General features: G+C 38.9%; 1 protein-coding gene across 1 annotated transcript in view; it reads right to left on the minus strand.

The window, feature by feature from the left end:
- Positions 1 to 23,340, minus strand: part of PKP2 (plakophilin 2) — a 93,094-nt gene that overhangs the window by 56,180 nt on the left and 13,574 nt on the right. The window contains exons 2-4 of the mRNA XM_061125272.1: positions 21,602 to 21,714; positions 20,561 to 21,240; positions 11,485 to 11,620 (exon numbers count right to left, since the gene is read on the minus strand). Coding sequence (XP_060981255.1) covers positions 11,485 to 11,620; positions 20,561 to 21,240; positions 21,602 to 21,714 — 929 coding nt within the window. The remainder of the gene's footprint in view (positions 1 to 11,484; positions 11,621 to 20,560; positions 21,241 to 21,601; positions 21,715 to 23,340) is intronic.

Genomic DNA, 23,340 nt, shown 5'->3' on the forward strand with positions numbered 1-23,340 from the left:
GCACAAACTGCCAAAGTTCAATAGGAGGAAATGGATTGTCCAAATAGCCCCATATCAGTTAAATTAAATTTATGGTTAATAACCTCACAAATAAGACTTAAAGGTAAAATGAGTTTCACTGGTGAATTTTACCAAACATTTAAGGAAGAAAGAGTACCAAGCCCAATCACATTTGTTCAGGAGGAGAGGTCACTTTCCAATTTATTCTCTGAGGCTAGGAGAATCCTCAATCTAAAGCTGGACAAAGATACTATAAGAAAACTCCAGATTAATATCATTTATAAATTAGCTGTGCAATTTCTTGACAAAATTTTAGTAAATCTAATTAAAAAATATAAAAAGTAACAGTACATCATGACCAAGTGAGTTTTATCATAGGAATGGGATAAATTTAAAAATCATAGTAAGAGACCATATTAGCAAAATTAAAATAAAAACCCCAGAAATCTTTCAATAGATGTATAAAAAGTATTTGGTAAAACTCAAGTCATTCCTTAGTAAAAATTTCTGCTTGCTTAGTCCCTCAGTCATGTCCAATTCTTTGCAACCCCATGGACTGTAGCCCGCCAGGTTCCTCTGTCCATGGGGATTCTCCTGGCAAAAATACTAGAGTGGATTGCCATGCCCTACTCCAGGGCATCTTCTCAATCCAGGGATCAAACCCAGGACTTCCACATTGCAGGAGGATTCTTTACCATCTGAGCCACCAGGTAAGCCCTTTAGTAAAAATAAAATCTATTAAATTAGGGATAGACGGGAAGTTGTTCAACTTGATATGGTGATTTATGGAACGTCTATACCCACAGGTAACATCAACATGAAAGCGAAAGTCGCTCAGTCATGTCCGACTCTTTGTGACCACATGAACTATACAGTCCAAGGAATTCTCCAGGCCAGAATACTGGAGTGGGTAGTCGTTCCCTTCTTCAGAGGATCTTTCCAGCCCAGGGATCGAACCCATGCCTCCTGCATTACAGGTGGATTCTTTACCAGCTGAGCCACAAGGGAAGCCCAAGAATGCTGGAGTGGGTTGCCTATCCCTTCTTCAGCGGATCTTCCCGACCCAGGAATTAAAGCGGGGTATCCTGCACTGCAGGCAGATTCTTTACCAACTGAGCTATCAGGGAAGTCATCAAACTTAATGGTAAAAAACTGAAAGCTTTTCCTTGAAGATCAGAAACAAGGATGTCCACTCTCACCACTTCTATTCAACATAGTATTGAAAGCCTTAGCCAGAGCAATTAGGCAATACAAAGAAATAAAAGGCATCAAATTAGACAGGAAGAAGTAAAATTGTCACTATTTGCAGATTACACGATATTATAGATAGGAAACCCTAAAGACATCACAGAAAACTATTAGAACTAATCAACAAATTCAGTAAAGTTGTAGGATCCAAAATCAATATACGAAAATCAGTTGCATTTCTATATACTAATAACAAACTATCAGAAAGAGAAATTAAGAAGACAATCTCATTTACAGTTGTAACAAAAACAGAAATAAATAAAGTCCTAGGAATAAACTGAACCAAGAGATGAAAGATCTGTACATTGAAAATTATAAGGCATGGATGAAAGAAACTGAAGACACAAATAAATGGAAAAATATTCCACAATCACAGACTGGAAGAATTAATACCATTGAAATGTCTATACTATCTAAAGCAATCTCCAGATTCAATGAAATCTCCATTAAAATTCCAATGGTACTCTTCATGGAAGTAGAACAAGCAGTCCTAACATTTATATGGAACCACAAAAACCACCCTGAATGAATAAAGGAATCTTGAGAAAAAAGCACAAAGCTGAAGGCATTATGCATCCCTGATTTCAAACTATACTAAAAAGCTATAATAATCAAAAGAGTATGATATTGGAAATAAACACAGACATACAGATCAGTGGAACAGATTAGAGAGCCCAGAAGTAAATCCAAACACTATAATTGAGTGATTTGCAACAAAGGAGCCAAGAATACATAATAAAAGGTTTTGCATAAGCTGCACAGCCACATGCAAAAGAATGGAACTGTATCACTATCTTATTGTTTAGTCACTAAGTCATGTCCAACTCTTTTGCAACCCCATGGACTGAAGTCTGACAGGTTTTTCTGTCCATGGGACTTCCCAGATGAGAATACTGGTGTGGCTTGCCATTTCATTTTCCAGGGGATCTTTCCAACCCAGGGATTGAACTGACGTATCCTGCATTGCAGGTGAATTCTTTACCACTGAGCCATCTGGGAAGCCCAATATATATGCATACATGTGTACATATATATATATATATAGATATACACACACACACACATACATGTATATATATATATATATACACACATATACAAGACTGGGAGCTGACTGTGGCTCAGATCATGAATTCCTTATTGCCAAATTCAGAATTAAATTGAAGAATATAGGGAAAACCACTAGAATATTCAGGTATGACCTAATCAAATCACTTATGATTATAAAGTGGAAGTGAGAAATAGATTCAAGGGATTAGATCTGATAGACAGAGTGCCTGAAGAACTACGGACAAAGCTTTGTGACATCGTACAGGAGGCAGGGATCAAGACCATTCCCAAGAAAAAGAAATGCAAAAATGCAAAATGGTTGTCTGAAGAGGCCTTACAAACAGCTGTGAAATGAAGAGAAGCGAAAGGCAAAGGAGAAAAGGAAAGATATACCCATTTGAATGCAGAGTTCCAAAGAATAGCAAGGAGAGAGAAGAAAGCCTTCTTCAGTGATCAATGCAAAGAAATAGAGGAAAACAATAGAATGGGAAAGACTAGAGATCTCTTCAAGAAAATTAGATACACCAAGGGAACATGTCATGCAAAGATGAGCAGAATATAGGACAGAAATGGTATGGACCTAACAGAAGCAGAAGCTATTAAGAAGAGGTGGCAAGAATACACAGAAGAACTGTACAAAAAAGATCTTCATGACTCAGATAATCATGATGGTGAAACTCACCTAGAGCCAGACATCCTGGAATGTGAAGTCAAGTGGGCCTTAGGAAGCATCACTATGAACAAAGCTAGTGGAGGTGACGGAATTGCAGTTGAGCTATTTCAAATCCTAAAAGATGATGCTGTGAAAGTGCTGCACTCAATATGCCAGCAAATTTGGAAAACTCAGCAGTGGCCACAGGACTGGAAAAGGTCAGTTTTCACTCCAATGCCTAAGAAAGGCAATGCCAAAGAATGATGAAACTACCACACAATTGCACTCAACTCACATGCTAGTAAAGTAATGCTCTAAATTCTACAAGCCAGGCTTCAACAGTACGTGAACTGTGAACTTCCAGATTTTCAAGCTGGATTCAGAAAAGGCAGAAGAACCAGAGATCAAATTGCCAACGTCTGCTGGATCATCGAAAAAGCAAGAGAGTTCCAGAAAAACATCTACTTCTGCTTTATTGACTAGGCCAAAGCTTATGACTGTAGATCACAACAAACTGTGAAAAATTCTGAAAGAGATGGGAATACCAGACCACCTGACCTGCCTCTTGAGAAATCTGTAAGCAGGTCAGGAAGCAACAGTTAGAAATGGACATGGAACAATAGACTGGTTCCAAATTGGGAAAAGACTATGTCAAGGCTATATATTTTCACCCTGCTTATTTAACTTATGTGCAGAGTACATCATGAGAAATGCTGGGCTGGATGAAGCACAAGCTGGAATCAAGACTGATGGGAGAAATATCAATAACCTTAGATATGCAGATGACACCACCCTCATGGCAGAAAGTGAAGAAGAACTAAAGAGCCTCTTGATGAAAGTGAAAGAGGATAGTGAAAAAGTTGGCTTAAAACTCAACATTCAGAAAACTAAGACCATGGCATCTGGTCCCATCACTTCATGGCAAATAGATGGGGAAACTGTAGAAACAGTAGCTGACTTCATTTTTTTGGGCTCCAAAATCACTGAAGATGGTCACTGCTGCCCTGAAATTAAAAGATGCTTGCTCTTTGGAAGAAAAGCTATGACCAACCTAGACAGCATATTAAAAAGCAGAGACATTACTTTGTCAACAAAGGTCTGTCTAGTCAAGGCTATGGTTTTCCCACTAATCATATATGGATGTGAGAGTTGGATTATAAAGAAAGCTGAGTGCTGAAGAATTGATGCTCTTGAACTGTGGTGTTGGAGAAGACTCTTGAGAGTCCCTTGGACTGCAAGGAGATCCAACCAGTCCATCCTAAAGGAAATCAGTCCTGAATATTCATCAGAAGGACTGATGCTGAAGCTGAAGCTCCAATACTTTGGCCACCTGATACGAAGAACTGACTCATTGGAAAAGACCCTGATGCTGGGAAAGACTGAAGGTGGGAGGAGAAGGGCACGAAAGAGGATGAGATGATTGGATGGCATCACCAACTCAATGGACATGAGTTTGAGTAAACTCTGGGAGTTGGTGATGGACAGGGAGGTCTGGTGTGCTGCAGTCCATGGGGTCGCAAAGAGCTGGACACAACTCAGAGACTAAAGTGAACTTACTGATATATATATATATATATACACACACACACACACACACACACACACACATATATACGCTGCTGCTGCTGCTAAGTCATTTCAGTCGTGTCCGACTCTGTGCTACCCCATAGACGGCAGCCCACCAGGCTCCCCTGTCCCTGGGATTCTCCAGGCAAGAATACTGGAGTGGGTTGCCATTTCCTTCTCCAATGCATGAAAGTGAAAGTGAAGTCGCTTAGTTATGTCCGACTCTTACCGACCTCATGGACTGCAGCCCACCAGGCTACTCCATCCATGGGATTTTCCAGGCAAGAGTGCTGGAGTGGGGTGCCATTGCCTTCTCCGATATATATATACACTATATATATACACATAAATTGTAGTAGAAAGCATAGAAAAGGGCTTCCCTGGTAGCTCAGCTGGTAAACAATCTACCTGCCTTGCAGGAGACCCCAGTTCGATTCCTAGGTCAGGAAGATCCCCTGGAGAAGGGATAGGCTACCCACTCCATTATTGTCCAGAGAATCCCCATGGACAGAGGAGCCTGGGAGGCTACCGTCCATGGGGTTGCAAAGAGTCAGACATGACTGAGCAACTAAGCACAGCACACATAAAATGCAGAAACCTAAGTATTTTGTTGATTTTTGCCACTTTATCTGTTGATAGAAGGCAGTTTAAGAACTTAGCAGCTGTATTTTAGCTAAAATTATATTGATAATGTATTTTTAGGTGCCTCTGAAGAAATACAGTTTTTGTGCAAGTATTTAATATATTTATTCCTAGATTTCAGAAATTTATTTCAATACTAGAAAACCCAAAAATTGTTGAATCTAATTACTGAACATTCATAGACATCAAAAAGCATATGAAAATGTCCTACTGTATCTAATTTTGTGTTTCCATTTTTTTTCCCCCAGAAGGGTGACTGCTGGTCATGTTGTAAAGGGCTGGAAAAATCCCTTCCAACCACCTTATGATGCCCAGAGCACCCAAAGGAATGACTTTAAAAACCCAACATGTCCATTCTCCAGTCAAATATAGCAAGTTGCAAAAGCTTTCTTGTGGAATAGGTAAGATTAGCTGTTCTCCACTGTCTCAGGTTAGTGTGATCAAATTAAGATGTACTAGATGTGTTTGCACCTCTTAGGATAATTAGTTCTCTACAGGAGTTGAAAATATACATGCAGCAAGTGCAGCCCTTGACAAATTTGTTCCTTATCCTTCCTGGTGGACAACTTAGCTCCAAACATGTTTAATACAACTACCTTATACCATACCCCAAAATCAAATGAAAATGGATTGAAGAGTTCAATGTTAAGACCTGAAACCATAAATCTCCTTAGGAAAATATAGGCTGTAAGCTCCTTGACCTTGGTAATGGTGATGATTTTCTGGATTTGACACACAAAGAAAAAAGCAACAAAAGCAGAAATAGTGGTCCAGTGGTTAAGATTACATGTTCCAGTGCAAGGGGTATGGGTTTGATCTCTGGCTGGGGAGCTAAGATTCTATATGCCTTGTGGTCAAAATACTAAAACATAAAACAGAAGCACTACAACAAATTCACTAAGAACTTTGTAAATAGCCCACATCCAAAAAAATCTAAAAAAAATCAAAAAGGCAACCTGTAAATGGGAGAATATAACTACAAATTGTCTGATAAGGGGTTAATATACAAATGTACAAATAATTCATACAAGTCAACATCAAAACAACCTGATTAAAAAATAGGAAGAGGACAAGACTAGACATTTTTCCAAAGAAAACAGACAGATGGCCAAAAAATATATGAAATGATGCTCAACATCACTCATCATCAAGGAAATGCAAATCAAAACCACAATGAGATGATTACCTCACACCTGTTAGAATGGCTATTACCAAAAGACAAGAAATAAAAGCACTGGCAAGGACGTGGAGAAAAGGAAACCCTGTACACTACTGGTAGGAATGTAAATTGGCACAGTTTGGAAGATGGTATGGAGGTTCCTCAAAAAATGAAAAGTAGAACTACCATATGATCCAGCAATTCTAATTATAGGTATTTATCCTAAGAAAACAAAAACAGTAACTCAAAAAGATAGATGAATCCCCATGTTCACTACAACATTATTTATAGAGACATGAAAACAACGTAAGTGGCCACTGATGAATGAGCAGATACAGAAGTTGTGGAGTATGTGTGTGTGCACATATATATTTCATATATGTATAGAATATTATTCAGCTATAAAAAGGAAGCAATTACGGTCACTGCAACAACATGGATGGACCTTAAAGGCAGTATGTTAAGTGAAATAAGTCAGAGACAGACAAACACCCTATGATCTCACTCACATCTGGAATCTAAGAAACAAACAAAACAAAACAAAAACAAAATCATAGATACAGAGAACAGGTTGGCAGTTGTCAGAGGTTGGGGAGGGGGCTTGAGGGAGGATACACTGGATTAAGGGGGTCAAAAGGTACAAACTAAGAGCTGTAAAATAAATAGTTCTGGGGATGTAATGTACAGCCTGACAACTATAGTTAATAATATGGTACTGCATATTTGAAAGTTGCTAGACAGTAGATTTTAAAACTTCTCATGACAAAAAAAATCTCATAACTATGTGTGGTGATGAATGGTAACCAGATTTATTGTGGTGATCACTGCACAATACATTCATATATAGTATCATTATATTGTATGTCTAAAACTAACATATGCCAATTATATCTCAATTTAAGAAAAAAGCAAAAGACTAAACAAAAAGCAGGAAAAACTGTTGTTAAGAATCTTAAAGTATAAGCCTTTCCCTTTCTTCCAAAAAAAAAAGAAAAACAACAAAAATCCCCCAAATTAAATTCCTCAAAAAAAAAAAAAAAAACCAACCGGAAAACCTTACAGGTAAAAATCATACTTAAGAATTAAAGCACAACTGAATGCTTTCCCTTATGATCAGGACAGGACAACATATCCACTCTTCTTTTTAACACTGTACTGGAGGTTCTAGCCAGCACAAAATCAAAGATTGGAAAGGAAAAAAAAAACTGTCTTTACTTGCAGATGGTATGATCTTCTATGTAGAAACGTGATGAATCTATAAATATAAGAGCTAATAAGTAAATTTAGTAATAACACACATACAAAATAAATAGATAAAATGAATTGAATTTCTATCTACTATCATGAAACTATAAAAAGTTAAAATGAAAAAATCATGACCATTTATAAAAGCATCTAGAAATATGGTACTTTAAGGACAGGTCTGACAAAAGACATGAAAGATCTCTAGAGTAAAAACTAAAAAACACCGCTGAGAGAAACTAAAGACTAACATAAGTGGTAAAATATACCATGTTCAGAGGTCAAAAGACTTGTTTAGATGTCAGTTTTCCACAGATTGATCTACAGATTCAATGCAATCTCAAAACAAAATCCCAACAGTTGGTTTTAAAATATGGAAACTGACAAGCTTGTTTCTAAAATTCAAATGGAACTGCAAAAAAACCTACAACAGCCAAAATAATTTGAAAAAGAACAAAGTCAGAGGACTAACAGTACCTAATTTCAAGACTTAATATAAAACTATAGTAATCGAGACAGTATGGTATTTGTATAAAGATAGGGGTCAATGGGATAGAATGCATAGTCCAGAATTAAACTCATGTATATGATTAATTCCTTTTCAACAGAAGTACAAAAATAACTCAATACCAAAAAGGTAGTCTTTTTGACAAACCCTGCCTAAACGATTGCATATATTGATATATATATTTTAACAAAAGAAACTTTGGTAAACATCTTGCAATATATACAAAGATTAACCACAAATGGACTATTCAACATAAAGACTTATACTTAAAAAAACTTCTGGAAGAAAATATAGATTATTTTTGTGACCTTTGAGTACAGAAAGATTTCTTGGATACACAATGAGAAGTGTGATCCACGAGGAAAAAGCTGATAAATTATACTCCATCAAAACTTAAAACTGTTGAAAGAATGAAAAAACAAAACACAACTGAGTGAAAATATTTCCAAATCATACATATGAAAAAAGACTTATATCCAGAATCTATAAAGAAATATCAAAATTCAATAATAAGAAAACAGAAGACCCAAATAAAAAATAGGCAAAAGATCTAAAAACACATTTCACCAAAGAAGGTATCAATATATAGATAACAAGCAAATGAAAAGATGCTCAACATTAGTCATTAGGAAAATGCAAATTAAAACCACAATGAAATACTACTTATAACCTATTGGCTCTAATCAAGACTGACCATATCAAGTGTTAGGACATAGAAGAACCAGAACTCTCATACATGGCTAATGGCAATGTAAAATGGTATAGTAACTTTGCAAAACAGTTTGGCAAATCCTTAAAATGTCGAACAACTACAATATCATCCAGGCATTCTACTCCAAGGTATTTACCTTAGAGAAATTAAAACATTTGTTTGTAAACATATGTTCATAGCAGCTTTATTTGTAATAGCCAAAACTCAAATGCCCATCAACAGGTAAGTGGATAAACACATTATGGTAACCACAAAACAAAATACTGCTCAGCCACACACACACACACACACACACACACACACACACCTTTTGATACATACAACCTTAAAAGATTTAAGCTGAGTAAAAGAATTCAGATAGAAAAAATGCATATTTACTCTATGATACCATTTATATACAATTCTAGAAAATTCAACTAATCTACAGCAACAGAAAGCAGATCATTGACTGCCTGGGGATGGGAAGTGGGTTGTGGAGGGGTGGGATGTACTGATTACCAACGGGCACAAGGAAACTTTGGAGGTAATGAATTTGCTCACTGTATTGACTGTGATGATGATTTCACTGCATCAAAACATGTATCAAAAATTTTGTCATTTTTAACCTTAATAAAACTGTTAAAAAACTGAACAAACAAGATTAGTACATTTATACAAGAGAAATCTATGTAGCAGTTTTAATTAACACACACACACATATATGGAATCTAGAAAGATGGGACTGATGGGAACCTATTTGCAGGGCAGCAAAGGAGACACAGACATAAAAAACAGACTTGAGGACACAGTAGAGGAGGGTGAGAGTGGAATGAATTGAGAGTTAACATTGAAACATATACACTACCATATATAAAATAGACAAGAAGCTCAAATCCAGTGCTCTGTGACAACCTAGAGGGGTGGGATGGGGTGGGAAGGATGTTTAAGAGGGAGAGTACATATGTATACTTACGGCTGATTCACGTTGATGTATAGCAGAAACCAACACAATACTGTAAAGTAATTATCCTCCAATTAAAAAGAAATAAATTTAAAAAAAATCTATGTAGCAGTTTAAAGAATGATGGTAGGGCTAATACATACTGAAGATTTCCAAGATATAGTGTTAAATTAAAACAAAGTACTGAGTATTGTAATTAACCTGTTACCATTTGTGATTTTATTTTAAAACAAAAAGGATATTCAATCAATCCATCCAATAACTGCTTCTACATGCATAAACTATCTCTGGAAAGATACCTTAAAACTGATGTGAGAGACAAAGAGAGAAGGAGGGGAAGAGGGGGACAGAGAATGGGAGGTTGAGAGAAAAAGAGGGAGATGGAGGCCTAGACTGGGGTTTGAAGTAGGAGAAAAACTTCTTTTCACTGTGTACCTTTTCAAACTATGATTTTTTTCCCCCCTACAAATGTACCATTTAAAACAAAGTGACCTATTGATTCCATCTTAGAGGATCTGTCCTATAGCAACACTGGTGGAAATGCCAAAAGATAAATGTATAAAGTTATTCATTGAGTCACTGTTGTAATGTTAAAGAAACTGTTTAGGGAAAATAAAAACTTAGAACACACTGCTCACATTTAATATATTTTTTACATATAGAAAACAATAGCCTAAAACGTACACTCATTTTCTCTCTCTCCCCTAGAAGAGAGAAGGAGAGAGAGAAGCTCTCAAAAATATCTGAAAGTACACAGACTGCTATAAACAATAGTCTCTGGAGACGGTTCTAAAGGGAGAGGTCAGACAGAGAAGGGAGAGGTACATGTAGTCATTTATGTTCTAATTTTCTGGATTGCAGAAAATTTTTTTGGTAATCAGTATATATTTTTAGATTAAAAGGTCTTAATAAAAGATTATTTTTAATTAATTAATTAATTTAAAAAATAAGCTATGATTGACATGAAAAAAATAAAAGTTAAAGTCACTCAGTCGTGTCCAACTCTTTGGGACTCCATGGACTGTGAATTCTCCAGGCCAGAATACTGGATTGGATAGCTGTTCCCTTCTCCAGGGGCTCTTCCCAGCCCAGGGTTCAAACTCAGGTTTCCCACATTGCAGGTAGATTCTTTACCAGCTGATTCACCGGGGAAGCCCTCAAATAATTCATTAATTGTGGGGAGCTGGCCTGACTGCTCAGGCCCCTTCTCGGCCCTGAGAGAGATCAAAAGGTCCCTCTCTGTCCCGCCACCCCTGATTTGTTAAAGTGCAAATTGGCCTTTCTCACCTCCCTCAAGGAAATCGCTGCAGCCACCATTTGCCCATTTTCCTGACTCTGATAAGATTATCGGGCTCCTGTGAATGGCTTATGTCTAGGTAGTCTTTACCTGATTGTAAGACCCTGGTGCCATGCTCTGCTGGAGTTAAGATAAAACTCCTGAGCTAAAACTAGTGTCTGCAGTTCTGCATGTATGCAAGTCTTTGATCTAAAATTTGGTGAATCCTGTTAGTATATATATGTATGTTACCCCTCAATAAAGTCGTCGGAATCAGTCACAAGCTGACTCCGTCCCTCTCAACCCCATCTTTCTTAGTCTTTTATTTCTCAGGTGCTGTGGTGATTGCGTCCTCGACCTGTTCATCTAGCCGGCAGGCCCGGCAATTAATTTCAAATATTAAATTAAATTTGGTTTCAGTTTGCAGGATCACCATAATAGATGTGAAAGTATGCTTGTTTTGCACCAGACTTGAGATGATTTACTCACCCTTTTCCGTGCTTCAGATTTCTGGAAGCATTCATGCTGTATGAAAGTAGCTGCAATAGGAATCTTGGACGGTGGCATGTGGTCTGCCTCAAGCATGCTCACTGCTCGCTCCAGAGTCATCTCCGTGTCTACATTCCTAGACAAACAATCACAGATTCAGCAAGATTCCAAACCTGCTCCCTCCTGCCTGTCAACTTGATCCTCCAGGGGATAACCTGGCTAATATCGGGAAGCACCTAGAACATCTGAGCCTTGGCTCCTGTTCAGGCAAAGGAAAAATTAGCTTCTGAGGTCAGAAGGTATAGGAAGCCAGCAGCAGAAACACTCCACTTCTGGTCAGACTAGCCTCTGAGGACACCACTGAATTGAGAAGGAACTTCCCTCTATTTAAGATACATATATGTCTCACATGAAATATAAATGTATCTGACATGAAATTAGAAGAAATTTGGTCACAGAAATTAAAAATTATTCCTACCTTGGTAATCTCACACCTGAAAGTTAAATACCTACCCTCAAAAATTATTAGATTTTTCTCACAGCTGCTCAAAATCTGTCATTACACCTGAGAATAAGTTTTAAAAGAAGCATTCTAAAAGTGCTACTACTTAATGAATATAGTAGTATACAAACAGTATAAGCCAGGAAAACTGAGTGTGTTTGGTTAAAATAAGTTATGACAGAATCCAACAGAAAAGGTAATGATTAAATGCAATAATATTAATAAAAAGCCCCTTTTAAATACAATTTAATAAACATTCTGTTACCATTGTAATGACATTCAGCTACAGTCTAAGTAACATACCTTGTCCTCTACTAATTGCAAATGCACACAGTATTGATGAAATCTGATATAGTTTGATACTGAGAAGATAACTTATAGAGAATAAATAAAATTGCTATGAATAAAATAATAACTCCCAAATGCCTCATAAAAGTGGCATTAATTCCCCTTCCCCTTTTACTTCTGCCTGGAGGGTGACAAAGTTTAGGCAGCCTATTACCAAGGTGTATTTGTACTTCCTTTTTTATTTTTTAAATTTTATTTACTTATTTTAAAGATGGTTGCTCCTTGGAAGGAAAGCTATGACAAACCTAGACAGCATATTAAAAAAGCAGAGACATTACTTTGCCTACAAAGGTCCGTACAGTCAAAGTTATGGTTTTTCCAGCAGTCATGTATGGATGTGAGAGCTGGACCATAAAGAAGGCTGAGTGCCAAAGAATTGATGCTTTTGAACTGTGGTGCTGGATAAGACTCTTGAGAGTCCCCTGGACTCAAGGAGATCAAACTAGTCAATTCCAAAGAAAATCAAACTTGAATATTCATTGGAAGGACTGATGCTAAAGCTGAAGCTCTAATACTTTGACTACCTGATGGGAAAAGCCAACTCATTAGAAAAGACCCTGATGCTGGGAAAGACTGAAGGCAAAAGGAGAAGAAGGGGGCAGAGAATGAGATGGTTAGGACAGCATCACTGATTCAATGGACATGAATTTAAGCAAACTCCAGGAGATACTGAAGAACAAGGAAGCCTGGCATACTGCAGTCCATGGGGCCACAAAGAGTCCGACATGACTTCGTGACTGAACAACAACAATGACAAAGTATCACCTCAGAGAAACCATACTGAGGATGGAACACCTTAGGATTGCGGCTAAAGACATGCCTTAAAAGTAACCTAGGATTCTCTATGGTATCAAAGAGGATTACAACTGATGCATTTCAGTTAACAGAGGCTTCTTAGACATTATGGGAGGGTATTTTCCAGCATCTGCTAGCAAGCGTGGTGAAGAAATTCTCTCTTATATCAGGCTAACCCACCAATACGTGCACCTATGTACTGAGGGGAGCATTTAATGTTGTGAGGGGCATGTTTGTGTGTGAATGGGTGTGGCACAGGTGAGAGGATAACAGTAACGGGCCTCATGACTAAAAACTAATTCCCACTGCTTCTGAAACACATGTTCAAACACGGAAGTGTTACCTCATGAGTATAAGGGTATTAAAAATGAAGCAGTTCTGGCATCTATACTGAGAATTACATAATGATCTCATATTTTAAACTTTTATGCCTCAGGAGTCAATTTAATTGGTAAAAATGTAGGCTATTACCATTAAAACTAGAATCTGAATCACTTTTATTTAACATAAATGCCCTTTTAAAAAGAGATGGAAATATTTCACAGGCATGGACTCCAATTACTTTACAGGAAAATCAAAAGTCAAAAAAATTTTAAGTCTTTCACCATCTACCACTATAGGTGTTTAAACTGATGACAGAGCATTCATAAGCTAAGAATAACCCTTCTGTTTAATACTTCTTTTTTAAAGATTTAGCCACTAATCCATTTCATAAGTCATAAATGACTCAGGAAAGTGTGAATTTCCCAACAAAATTTCCCATCCAAACCAAAATTTCCCAACCAACAAATAATTCCATTACTCTAATCCTTTATTTTCCTGAACATGAGTCACAAAGAAGTTCATTCACTACCAGCCGACCTAATGCTACTTCAGTTTATTACTAAAAACAATTCCCAAACAGAACAGACTTCCTCAACAAGAACGTCTGCCACCGCTGTCAGGGCATCAGTTTTCTGTTTTGTTAATGTCTGTAAAGTCCAACCGTATAGCATGGCATATGTTCTGACCTCAGTCTGGCTCCATCTCTTGCCATCCTCCACCCCATCTTCTCTCCTTCCCCTGATGGACTAACTCATCCTCCAATCACACCCAACTTTTAATCCTTTTCTAAATGCTGCATGCCCCTTCACAAGCCACTCTCTCTGATGTTTCTAGGAAACCCACCCTTCTATCTATTTCTTCTCATTCTTCAAGACTCAATTCAAATATCATCCCTTCTGTATTCCTATCCCCAGCTAAAGCTATTCCTTTCCTCCTCTATTCTCCTCTCTTTACCCAGTGGAATTGGAGTCTGCTCACCTAACACACAGTGAAGCCAATCTAATGACACTGGGTTGTGCTGAAGGAAAGTATAGTGTTTGTTACAGGACACCAAGCAAGGAGAAAGGGCAGCTCATGCTCAAAAAACAGGATGGCTGTCAGGACAGGATATTTAAAAGGAAAACTAGGGGTGAGGGTGGCAGGGTGCCTGGTCAGCTTGTGGATATGCTTCTGATTGATTCCTAGTGGGGTAACAGAATGATGGTTCCAGAATCTCAACACTCAGCCTTCTGGTTCCAACCAGTATGGGGTCAAGGTGCTAGTGGTGAGCATACAGTCACCATCCACTATGATTAGGGGTCCTAATTTCTGCAAAACAACTCTAAGATACATGTCAGATTGTTATCTATATTCCTCAGGATGAACCAGGAGTCCTGTGACTCATGTTCTAATCATTAACTGCTGAAGCTTTTGCTCTTTGGGTCTCAGAGAAAGCCTAGGAGACTAAAGCCTTTCTTCAAACAAGAAATGGGCGACATGGAGGGAATTTTGTACGCAGGCAAGGCCCTACAGGCTCCTCTTTGGTTTCACTTCAATCTCTCTCTCTTCCTCCCTACTTTCTTCTCTGCCTCCCTTTCTTCCCTCCTCCTTCCCTTTCTGCCACAAAACACTTCTTGAAGCCTATAGAAATGTGGCTTGGGAGAAAGGGTTAGGGAGGGAAGGATCAGGATGAGCAGTTGTTCCTGGGTCCCATTATCCACTGAATATATTCTCCAATAGTGAGTCTTTTTAACCACTTTAGTTAATATGATGTCAATACATTCATCATAAAAATGTAAACAGGAAGCAGTGTAAAGTATTATTGGTCAGATTATGAGCAATTACAGGAAAAAATTAAAAACAGTACTTTTTTTTGGTATGCAGTCCCTCAGCAACCACATTCCTGACCATAACAACACAGCCCTACCCCAGGCTGGTTCACAGATATCAGAACAGCTCTGAAGGTCAAGCAAACAACAGACGATGAGTGAAGAGCTCCCACGTGTTGTCAGATGCTTAGGAAATGCAAACCCTCCTACCTCACAAAGATTTTAGGTGTGATGAAAGTATTGCTTTACAAAGGTGACTTTACAGTGGATATGAGTTTCTAGAGACAGTTTTGAGGGCATTACAAAAGTCTTAAGTGAAGCAATAAAGTTGTGAACTGGGCTGTTAAAAAAGGAAAGAAGGATATAGTTGAAAGAAACTTGAATAATCAAAGAATTAAAGAATCAGGTAACTAAGAGGATGTGAAGGGAAGTTAATACGACATCTCTTCTGTTCTGTGCTGCTCTACATCACAAACTTGACTGGCGATCATACCAGAGACATAGTCACTCACCTTTGTCTCCCTCTACTAATGCAAAAGCATCACTCTTTTGTTCTCTGAATTCTTACAGACACTAGTGCAATCTAGCACTTGATGTGTCTTATTTTCTTCTTTACAGATCCTCTCTAGACCTTCATATATCCCATTAAATTTTTATCTCTATGGTGCTTACTGCAGTGCTGGGTACAGCGGAGCAACCTAATATTCATTTGCTGAACCACCAGTCCCTTATGTGTACAGAAATCATATTTTCATAAAACTGATTACAGTGTTTTACTTAGTGATTTCTTAAATCTTTTTCAATAGTCTGATTTACAGCAGCTGTTGACTATCTCTCTTCTACTCCAATGTTTTGATTTTCAGCTACATTAGAAAATGGCTACATGACCAGACATTCTTCTTTTAGAAACAAAGACCCATTGTTTAATACCTTCTGTCATTATGTAGGATTACAGTTTTAGAGAGTATAGTTTTATTCCTACTCTATAGGAATGTTCCACAAATGTGAAAGAACACTTCTTCACATGTGGGACTTTGTGAAAAAATCGAATTCCATATATAGGCACTAGATAGAGCTTGAAATGTGAGACACTGCAAGGCATAGGGGAGAAGAGTATGTGTTCTCAGGGGCAGGCTGGGGAACTGAAATGAGCCATGGAACATATCAAAGGAGGCAGAGAATCAGATATGGATGCCACCTTCATCATTATAGGAAATATCCCTGACCCCCTTTCCTTTCCATACATAGCAACATTTTCAAGAAGTGGTCATTTCTATGATTTCTGTTCCCTAGGATGGCAACTTTGGGAATCATTAAGAATAGATTTCTTGCCCTTTATTTTAAATTTCCTGATCCCAAGTATTTCTTCTATTCTTGGAACATGATTAATTATTGTAATAAAATCTTCTCTATTAAAACAATAACTCAAAATTAGAGGGAGAGCAGACAGGTAAATGAATAACCACAATGTATTATTCTGTATTAGAGACAGCCACACAGTGCAGCTATCTGGAGCACCTAGTGGTCAAGGAAAAGGTGGTAACTGAGATAAATCTAGAATCATGATTAGTCAGTCAAAAAATAGCTACTGGGAAGAAATAGATTAGATAGGTAGATAAGAAAAGAAGGAAGGAAGAGGAAAAGAAAGGAAGGAGATAAGAAAAGAAGGCAGAAAGAGAAAAAGAAATAAGTGAATTAATACTTTTCATCCCAAAGAAGGACAATGCCAAAAAATGCTCAAACTACTATACAATTCTGCTGATTTCACATGTTAGCAAGGTAATGCTCAAAATCCTTCAAGTTAGGCTTCAACAATACGTGAATTGAGAATTACCAGATATAAAAGCTGGATTTAGTAAAGGCAGAGGAACCAGAGATCAAATCGCCAACATCTGTTGGCTCACAGAAAAAGCAAGAGAGTTCCAAAAAAACATCTACTTCTACTTCATTGACTATGTTAAAGCCTTTGTGTGGATCACAACAAACTGTGGAAAATTCTCCAAGAGATGGGAGTAACAGATCACCTTACCTGCCTCCTGAGAAACCTGTATGCAGGTCAAGAAGCAACAGTTAGAACTGGACATGGAACAATGGACTGGTTCAAAATTGGGAATATATATCAAGGCTGTATATTGTAACCCTGCTTATTTAACTTATATGCAGAGTACATCATGAGAAATCACAAGCTGGAATGAAGATTGCAGGGAGAAATATCAGTAACTTCAGAAATGCAAATGATACCACTCCAATGGCATAAAGCACAAAGGAACTTTTTAAAGAGACTCTTGATGAGGATGAAAGAGGAGAGTGAAAAAGCTGGCTTAAAACTCAACATTCAAAAAACTTAAGATCGTGGCATCTAGTCCAATCACTTCATGGCAAACAGAAGGGAAAAAAAATGGAAGCAGAGACAGATTTCATTTTTTGGGCTCCAAAATCACTGTGACTGCAGCCATGAAATTAAAACACGCTTTCTCCCTGGAAGAAAAGCTATGACAAACCTAGAAAGAAAGAAAGAAAGAAAGAAAGTGAAGTCACTCATTTGTGTCCGACTCTTTGTGACCCCATGGACTGTAGCCTAGCCAGGCTCCTCCATCCATGGGATTTTCCAGGCAAGCATACTGGAGTGGGTTGCCATTTCCTTCTCCAGGAGATCTTCCCAACCCAGGGATTGAACCCGGGTCTCCCGCACTGTAGGCAGATGCTTTACATTCTGAGCCACCAGTGAAAACCTAGACAGCGTATTAAAAAGCAGGGACATCCGTTTGCTGACAAAGGTCCATATAGTCAAAGCTATGGTTTTCCAGTAGTCATGTATGGATGTGAGAGTTGGACCATAAAGAATTGATACTTTCTCATTGTGGTGCTAGAAAAGATTCCTGAGAGTCTCTTGGACAGCAAGGAGGATCAAACCAGTCAACCCTTACGGAAATCAACCCTGAATATTCATTGGAAGGACTGATGCTGAAGCTGGGAAAGATTGATGGCAGGAGGAGAAGGAGGCTGATAGAGGATGAGATGGTAGAATGGCATCACTGACTCAATGGACATGAGTTAGAGCAAACCTGGGGAGATAGTGAAGGGCAGGGAAACCTGGCATGCTGCAGTCCATGGGGTTGCAAATAGTTGGACACAACTTAGCAACGGAACAACAACAAGAGAAGCAAGAGGTTCAAGGTGCTTTGAGTGTTTAGGTGTGTTTTTGGGGATGGTGATGATGAAGAGTGAAGAAGAGCAGAAAGAGATCAGACTAGAGTGTAAGCAGAGGTGGAAACATGGGCCTTGTGTGCTATGCTAAAAAGCACAAAAGTTTGGTGGAATTATGGAAAGATTATCAGTGTGGAGAGGAATCATGAGTTTGGAAGATCATTCTAACAGTTTTAGAGAATGGTTGAGTGAGCAAGACCACAGGCAGAGAGACCTATGCAACAGAGACAGAAAGAGGGTAAAAATTTACAACCCATTAAGGAGTTAAAAATAACAGCATGGTGATATGTGACTATGAAGGGAAAAGACAAGAATGACTCCCAAGTTTATAAATGACAGGACTTTAGTATGAGGAGATGGTCAGGAATACAAGGTAGAGAAGAGCTGATAAATTTAATTTTGAACATAGTCCATGAGGTTGTTAGAAATACACATAAATTTAGAGTTGAGGATGGAGGACAGAGATGAAAATGAAACATTGGGAATCACAGGATGTAAGTGCAGTATGAAGGGCCTCTTTAGTAGAGCACCAAGACCAAAACAGAAAGATTGATGAAGATGGCTTCCTTGGGCATGCAAAAAAGTCCTCTCAGGGAAGACTAAGACATGGCTAGAAGAAATCAGGAGAAGCTGGTGTCCCGACAACCCAGGGAAGAGAGAATTTCACAGACAGTTTATCAAATGCTGCCCACAGACTAATATAAGTGCTAATTATGTGTCTGCTTCAGATGTAGCGTTAGGGCAGTCTTTGGTATATCTGTGGGGAGCCTATTTCAGAAATGCTGGGGACTAAAGTCATACTGCACTGAGTGGATGACAGACTGGGAAGTGACAAGGTGGTGGAAGCATGAGGACAGAGATGGAAGAAGAGAAGAGTGCCAGTTGCGGAGAAGGTGAAGCAATAGTTCTGTTACTGTTAGAATCACTTCATTAAAACTGACCAAGCACAAATCTTACAATATAGCAGGCATTTAATACATCTTGAATTATCAATTTAAAAGAATTGATCAGCTTTTCCCTCCATAAATAATTACCTCATGCATTTTTCTTTTTATAAGTGTGTCCATATGGACAAAGATCTACTTTCTAAAGAAAGGTTTTAAGTCTCATATTCAATTTCATTTTATAAAAAATATTTCTTGCTTCAAGATTAGATTAGCCTTAAAATCTTTTCTCACTGGTGCCTACCTAATCAATAAGTATACTGCACAATTTCACTTAAAGGGATGATTAAAGGTAATAATTTCCATCAACCAACTTCAAAAGTTAAAAAAAAAATCAAATATTTAATGTTTTACCATAATGATACATATTTTAGTAGTTACTAATGTAATCATCCATCCATTTCTCAACTTTTCTCTTAGTGAGTTCCTCAGTTTACGAAATTTGTGCTCCAGCATTAAACCTGAATAAAAGTTAAAGTTCCAAACACTAGATTAGTCAAGCCATAACGTAAACAGGAGAGGCAAAGGAATGACTTTGACACTTCAAGTATTTTAATTATTCAGTACTACAAAACAAAAACTCTGATAAATCCCTTATACTAGAGTCAAATAATATTGAATAAAATTATCAGATATATCAAACAAAGGAAAAGAGACATTTAGAAATTAGTTGCCTCTGATTAGCTCTTCCTTTTTCGGTAGTGTTATCAAAACAGAATTTGCAGTTCACTTTTAACACCGGGAGTAAACATTTTTGCTTTTTTCCTTCCTTTATTTCAAGGAATGATTGAGAAAAATGCATGTAGTTATCCATTTCTTCATCTGCTTTGGAGTCAGCTCTCATTCAAAGCAGATTTTCACATAACCAAGGGGTCAGGCCTCCCTTTAGCCATCATCTAAACTGAAACAGATGGACTAAAAGCCACATTTCCCCGCAGAGCTGCCATACAAGCAGGTAGCTTGGCCCTTGTCCCTGAGGTAAATAGGCTAATCTGTCAATTAGGCAGCAGCCTGAGAAGTCATTATTTTAATCACTTATCTCTGGAAGCCTTTCTCTGCAGCCCCAGAAGCGCCAGCTCACGCAGTTAAGGGCTGTGGGAACAGAATGTGCTGGCACCGACAGCGCTGCAGATTGAGGAGGGACTCACCCAGACTGGGCCTCGGGGAAAGTGCTTCTCTCGCCGGCGACCACGATCCCACTTCCTCCTGCCGCCACCTGGCCCACGGTCCTGTGCGGCCTCCTCCCGCCCGCCTCGGCTTCCCTCAGAGTGCGGGTGCTGTGGAAGGAGCTCTGATGCCAGGACGAGCGCTCTGCCCGGCCCTGCGTGCCCGGCGGCACGGGCGCCGGCCTGGCCTGCCCGGCGGCGAGGCCCGCAGTCACGTAGTTCTCCTTCTCCAGGAGGTTGCCCAGGCTGTGGCTGGTCCCCGGCCTGGGGTAGGTGAGCACTACCGGCTGGACCGGGGCGCCGTCAAAAACGGCTTCGTTCGCAGACCCGTACTGGTAGCGCCTGTTGTAGGTGTCGTAGTGACGCTGTCTGCCCACCGCCCCGGAGTGACTGAAACCTACGATTTCTGAGCGGGCGTAGCGAGGTGGCACGAGAAGCGTGGACCTCCTGCTCTCCTGGTGCCGCAAGGTGTGGCCGGCCTGGCTTCTCTGGCTGTACTGGTGCTCGCTGTGTGCGTACTGAGCCCTCTCAGGGCTGCTGTCTGGGGAAATCTCAAGTCTCCTTAGAGGCTGCCTGAAGAACCTTTCCTCCACCGACTTCTGGGAGCTGTATTGCGAAGTTCCTCTTCCCCAGCGACCTTCATAAGTGGGGGCTGTGCCTGTCTGCACAAAAGAGAAATAAAATTAAAATGAGACATGAATCAGTTTTATCTCTGTTGAAGATCAATTATCCTAAGACTATTACACAAGATGTTGGTTTCTCTAAATCACATGGAGAAGTCGGCTCCTTTCTGGGTAAAATCTGTTTTTAACAAGACTTGGTTGTCTAGTTACTTGCACCAGGATTTGATACTGTTTAAAGTTTCCAGTTTTCCATGATGTCCACACAAAACCAATCTTCTTATAACACATTTAGGAAATGGTAATACTTGAGAACGGTACACATTAAAAAAATAACCTATAGAAGTTTAAAAATGTTTTCTTGGTATTCTAATAACTATGGTTATATTTTTTGGTATCCTACCTTTAGCAAGTCATAGGTTTTAGTAACAGGGGAACGCACACCAGCAAAATCATTTTCAACCAAGTGTAGATTGTAGACATATTCAGGAACACTGCTAGTTCGGTGAAGATTTCCTGTAATCAAGCATATAATAAAATAAGTGGGCCAATCAGTGGTGGTGGTGGTTTACTCGCTAAGTTGTGACCGACTCTTGCGACCCCATGGACTGTAGCCTGCCAGGCTCCTCTGTCCATGGGATCCTCCAGGCAAGAATATATAACAATAGTATATTTTAAATTTAAGTAATTAAAGTCAATGACAAGTATTAGATTTATATTAGTGTTTTTCAGTGCTGGGCTATCATGGGGCTTCCCAGGTGACGAAATGGTAAAGAATCTGCCTGCCAATGCAGGAGATGCAAGAGATGTGGGTTCGACCCCTGGGCTGGGAAGATCCCCTGGAATAGGAAATGGCAACCCACTCCAGTATTCTTGCCAGAAGGTTCCATGGACAGAAGAGCCTGGCAGGCTAGAATCTATGGGGTTGCAGAATCAGACACAACTGAGCATGCATGCAATGCAGTGCAAGGTTAATATGACACTTGGATGTGGCAGAGGATCACAAGTTCTGGCAACATCGTCCACAAGTTTTTCAAAATAAAAGCTGAATTAAAAATAAAGTTAAAACTTTTTTTGGGGGGAAAGGGAAGAAAGGAGAAAGGAGAGTTTCACAAAAATCTAAACATTTATTACAATGCTGAAGAATTTGGAAAACACTCAGCTGGCTTATGTGATCTGTACTTATAATAGTTTAGTTTCTATAAGTTAGAGGAATACCCAAGGCAGGAACTCTGAAGGTTCCTGAGAGAATGTAGGTGAGGCAACAAATATAATGGGTCAATGTGGTCGGACAAAACATGAGCCAGTTTGAAAAACGCCAACTCTGGGCCTGGGGCATTAGGCAATGTGAGAGTTAGGCAGGAGAGGGAATCCACTTCCACACCAAAAAAGAACTGGTGGCTGGTTCTTAGTTTGGGGTGTAACAGGTAGCCTGTTCCTGCAAATGCTGCACAGGAGACGAGCCCTTCCTGCTCAGGTTGGTGGGGATTACAGGGACTCTCAAGTAAGTTTGTGGTTGTTTAGTTGCTAAGTTGTGTCAGACTAACGGAGGCACATCTTAAAATACTCCTCTTTGAGCTTCAAATGTCTTAAAAAGCTTCCAGTTTTTTAATCAGTTGTTTTGTAATCTCCCACTGCTTTACAAAAAACAAAAATAAAAAAAGCCAAAAAACTAATCAAAATAATCAAATATCTCTAAAACCTAGGTAATTTCTAATTTCCTAATGTTAACCATGAACATGGGTTTGAGTAAACTCCGGGAGTTGGTGATGGACAGGGAGGCCTGGTGTGCTGCGATTCACGGGGTCGCAAAGAGTCGGACACGACTGAGTGACTGAACTGAACTGAATGTTAACCAAAATTACTGTCACATAGCATTCTTTTAGAAATTAGAGGAAAAATAAAATACTCAAATTAACTCTTCTAGGCTTCAGAGACTCGTGAAAGATGTTGGTAATAAAATCACACAGGTAGACCCTTTCCAATACAACTGGAACATACCAACATACTTTCCCCAAAAATTGTTATAGTCTAACTAACAATATATTCATAAGTTATTTTGAGGGAGAGGTGGAATGGAGAGTGTTGTCAAAAAGCTAAAAAAGTAAGAATCCATCCCAGATTATTTTTGTACATGTGTTT

Source organism: Dama dama, chromosome 22 (genome assembly GCF_033118175.1).
Source record: "Dama dama isolate Ldn47 chromosome 22, ASM3311817v1, whole genome shotgun sequence".
NCBI lineage: Eukaryota > Metazoa > Chordata > Mammalia > Artiodactyla > Cervidae > Dama > Dama dama.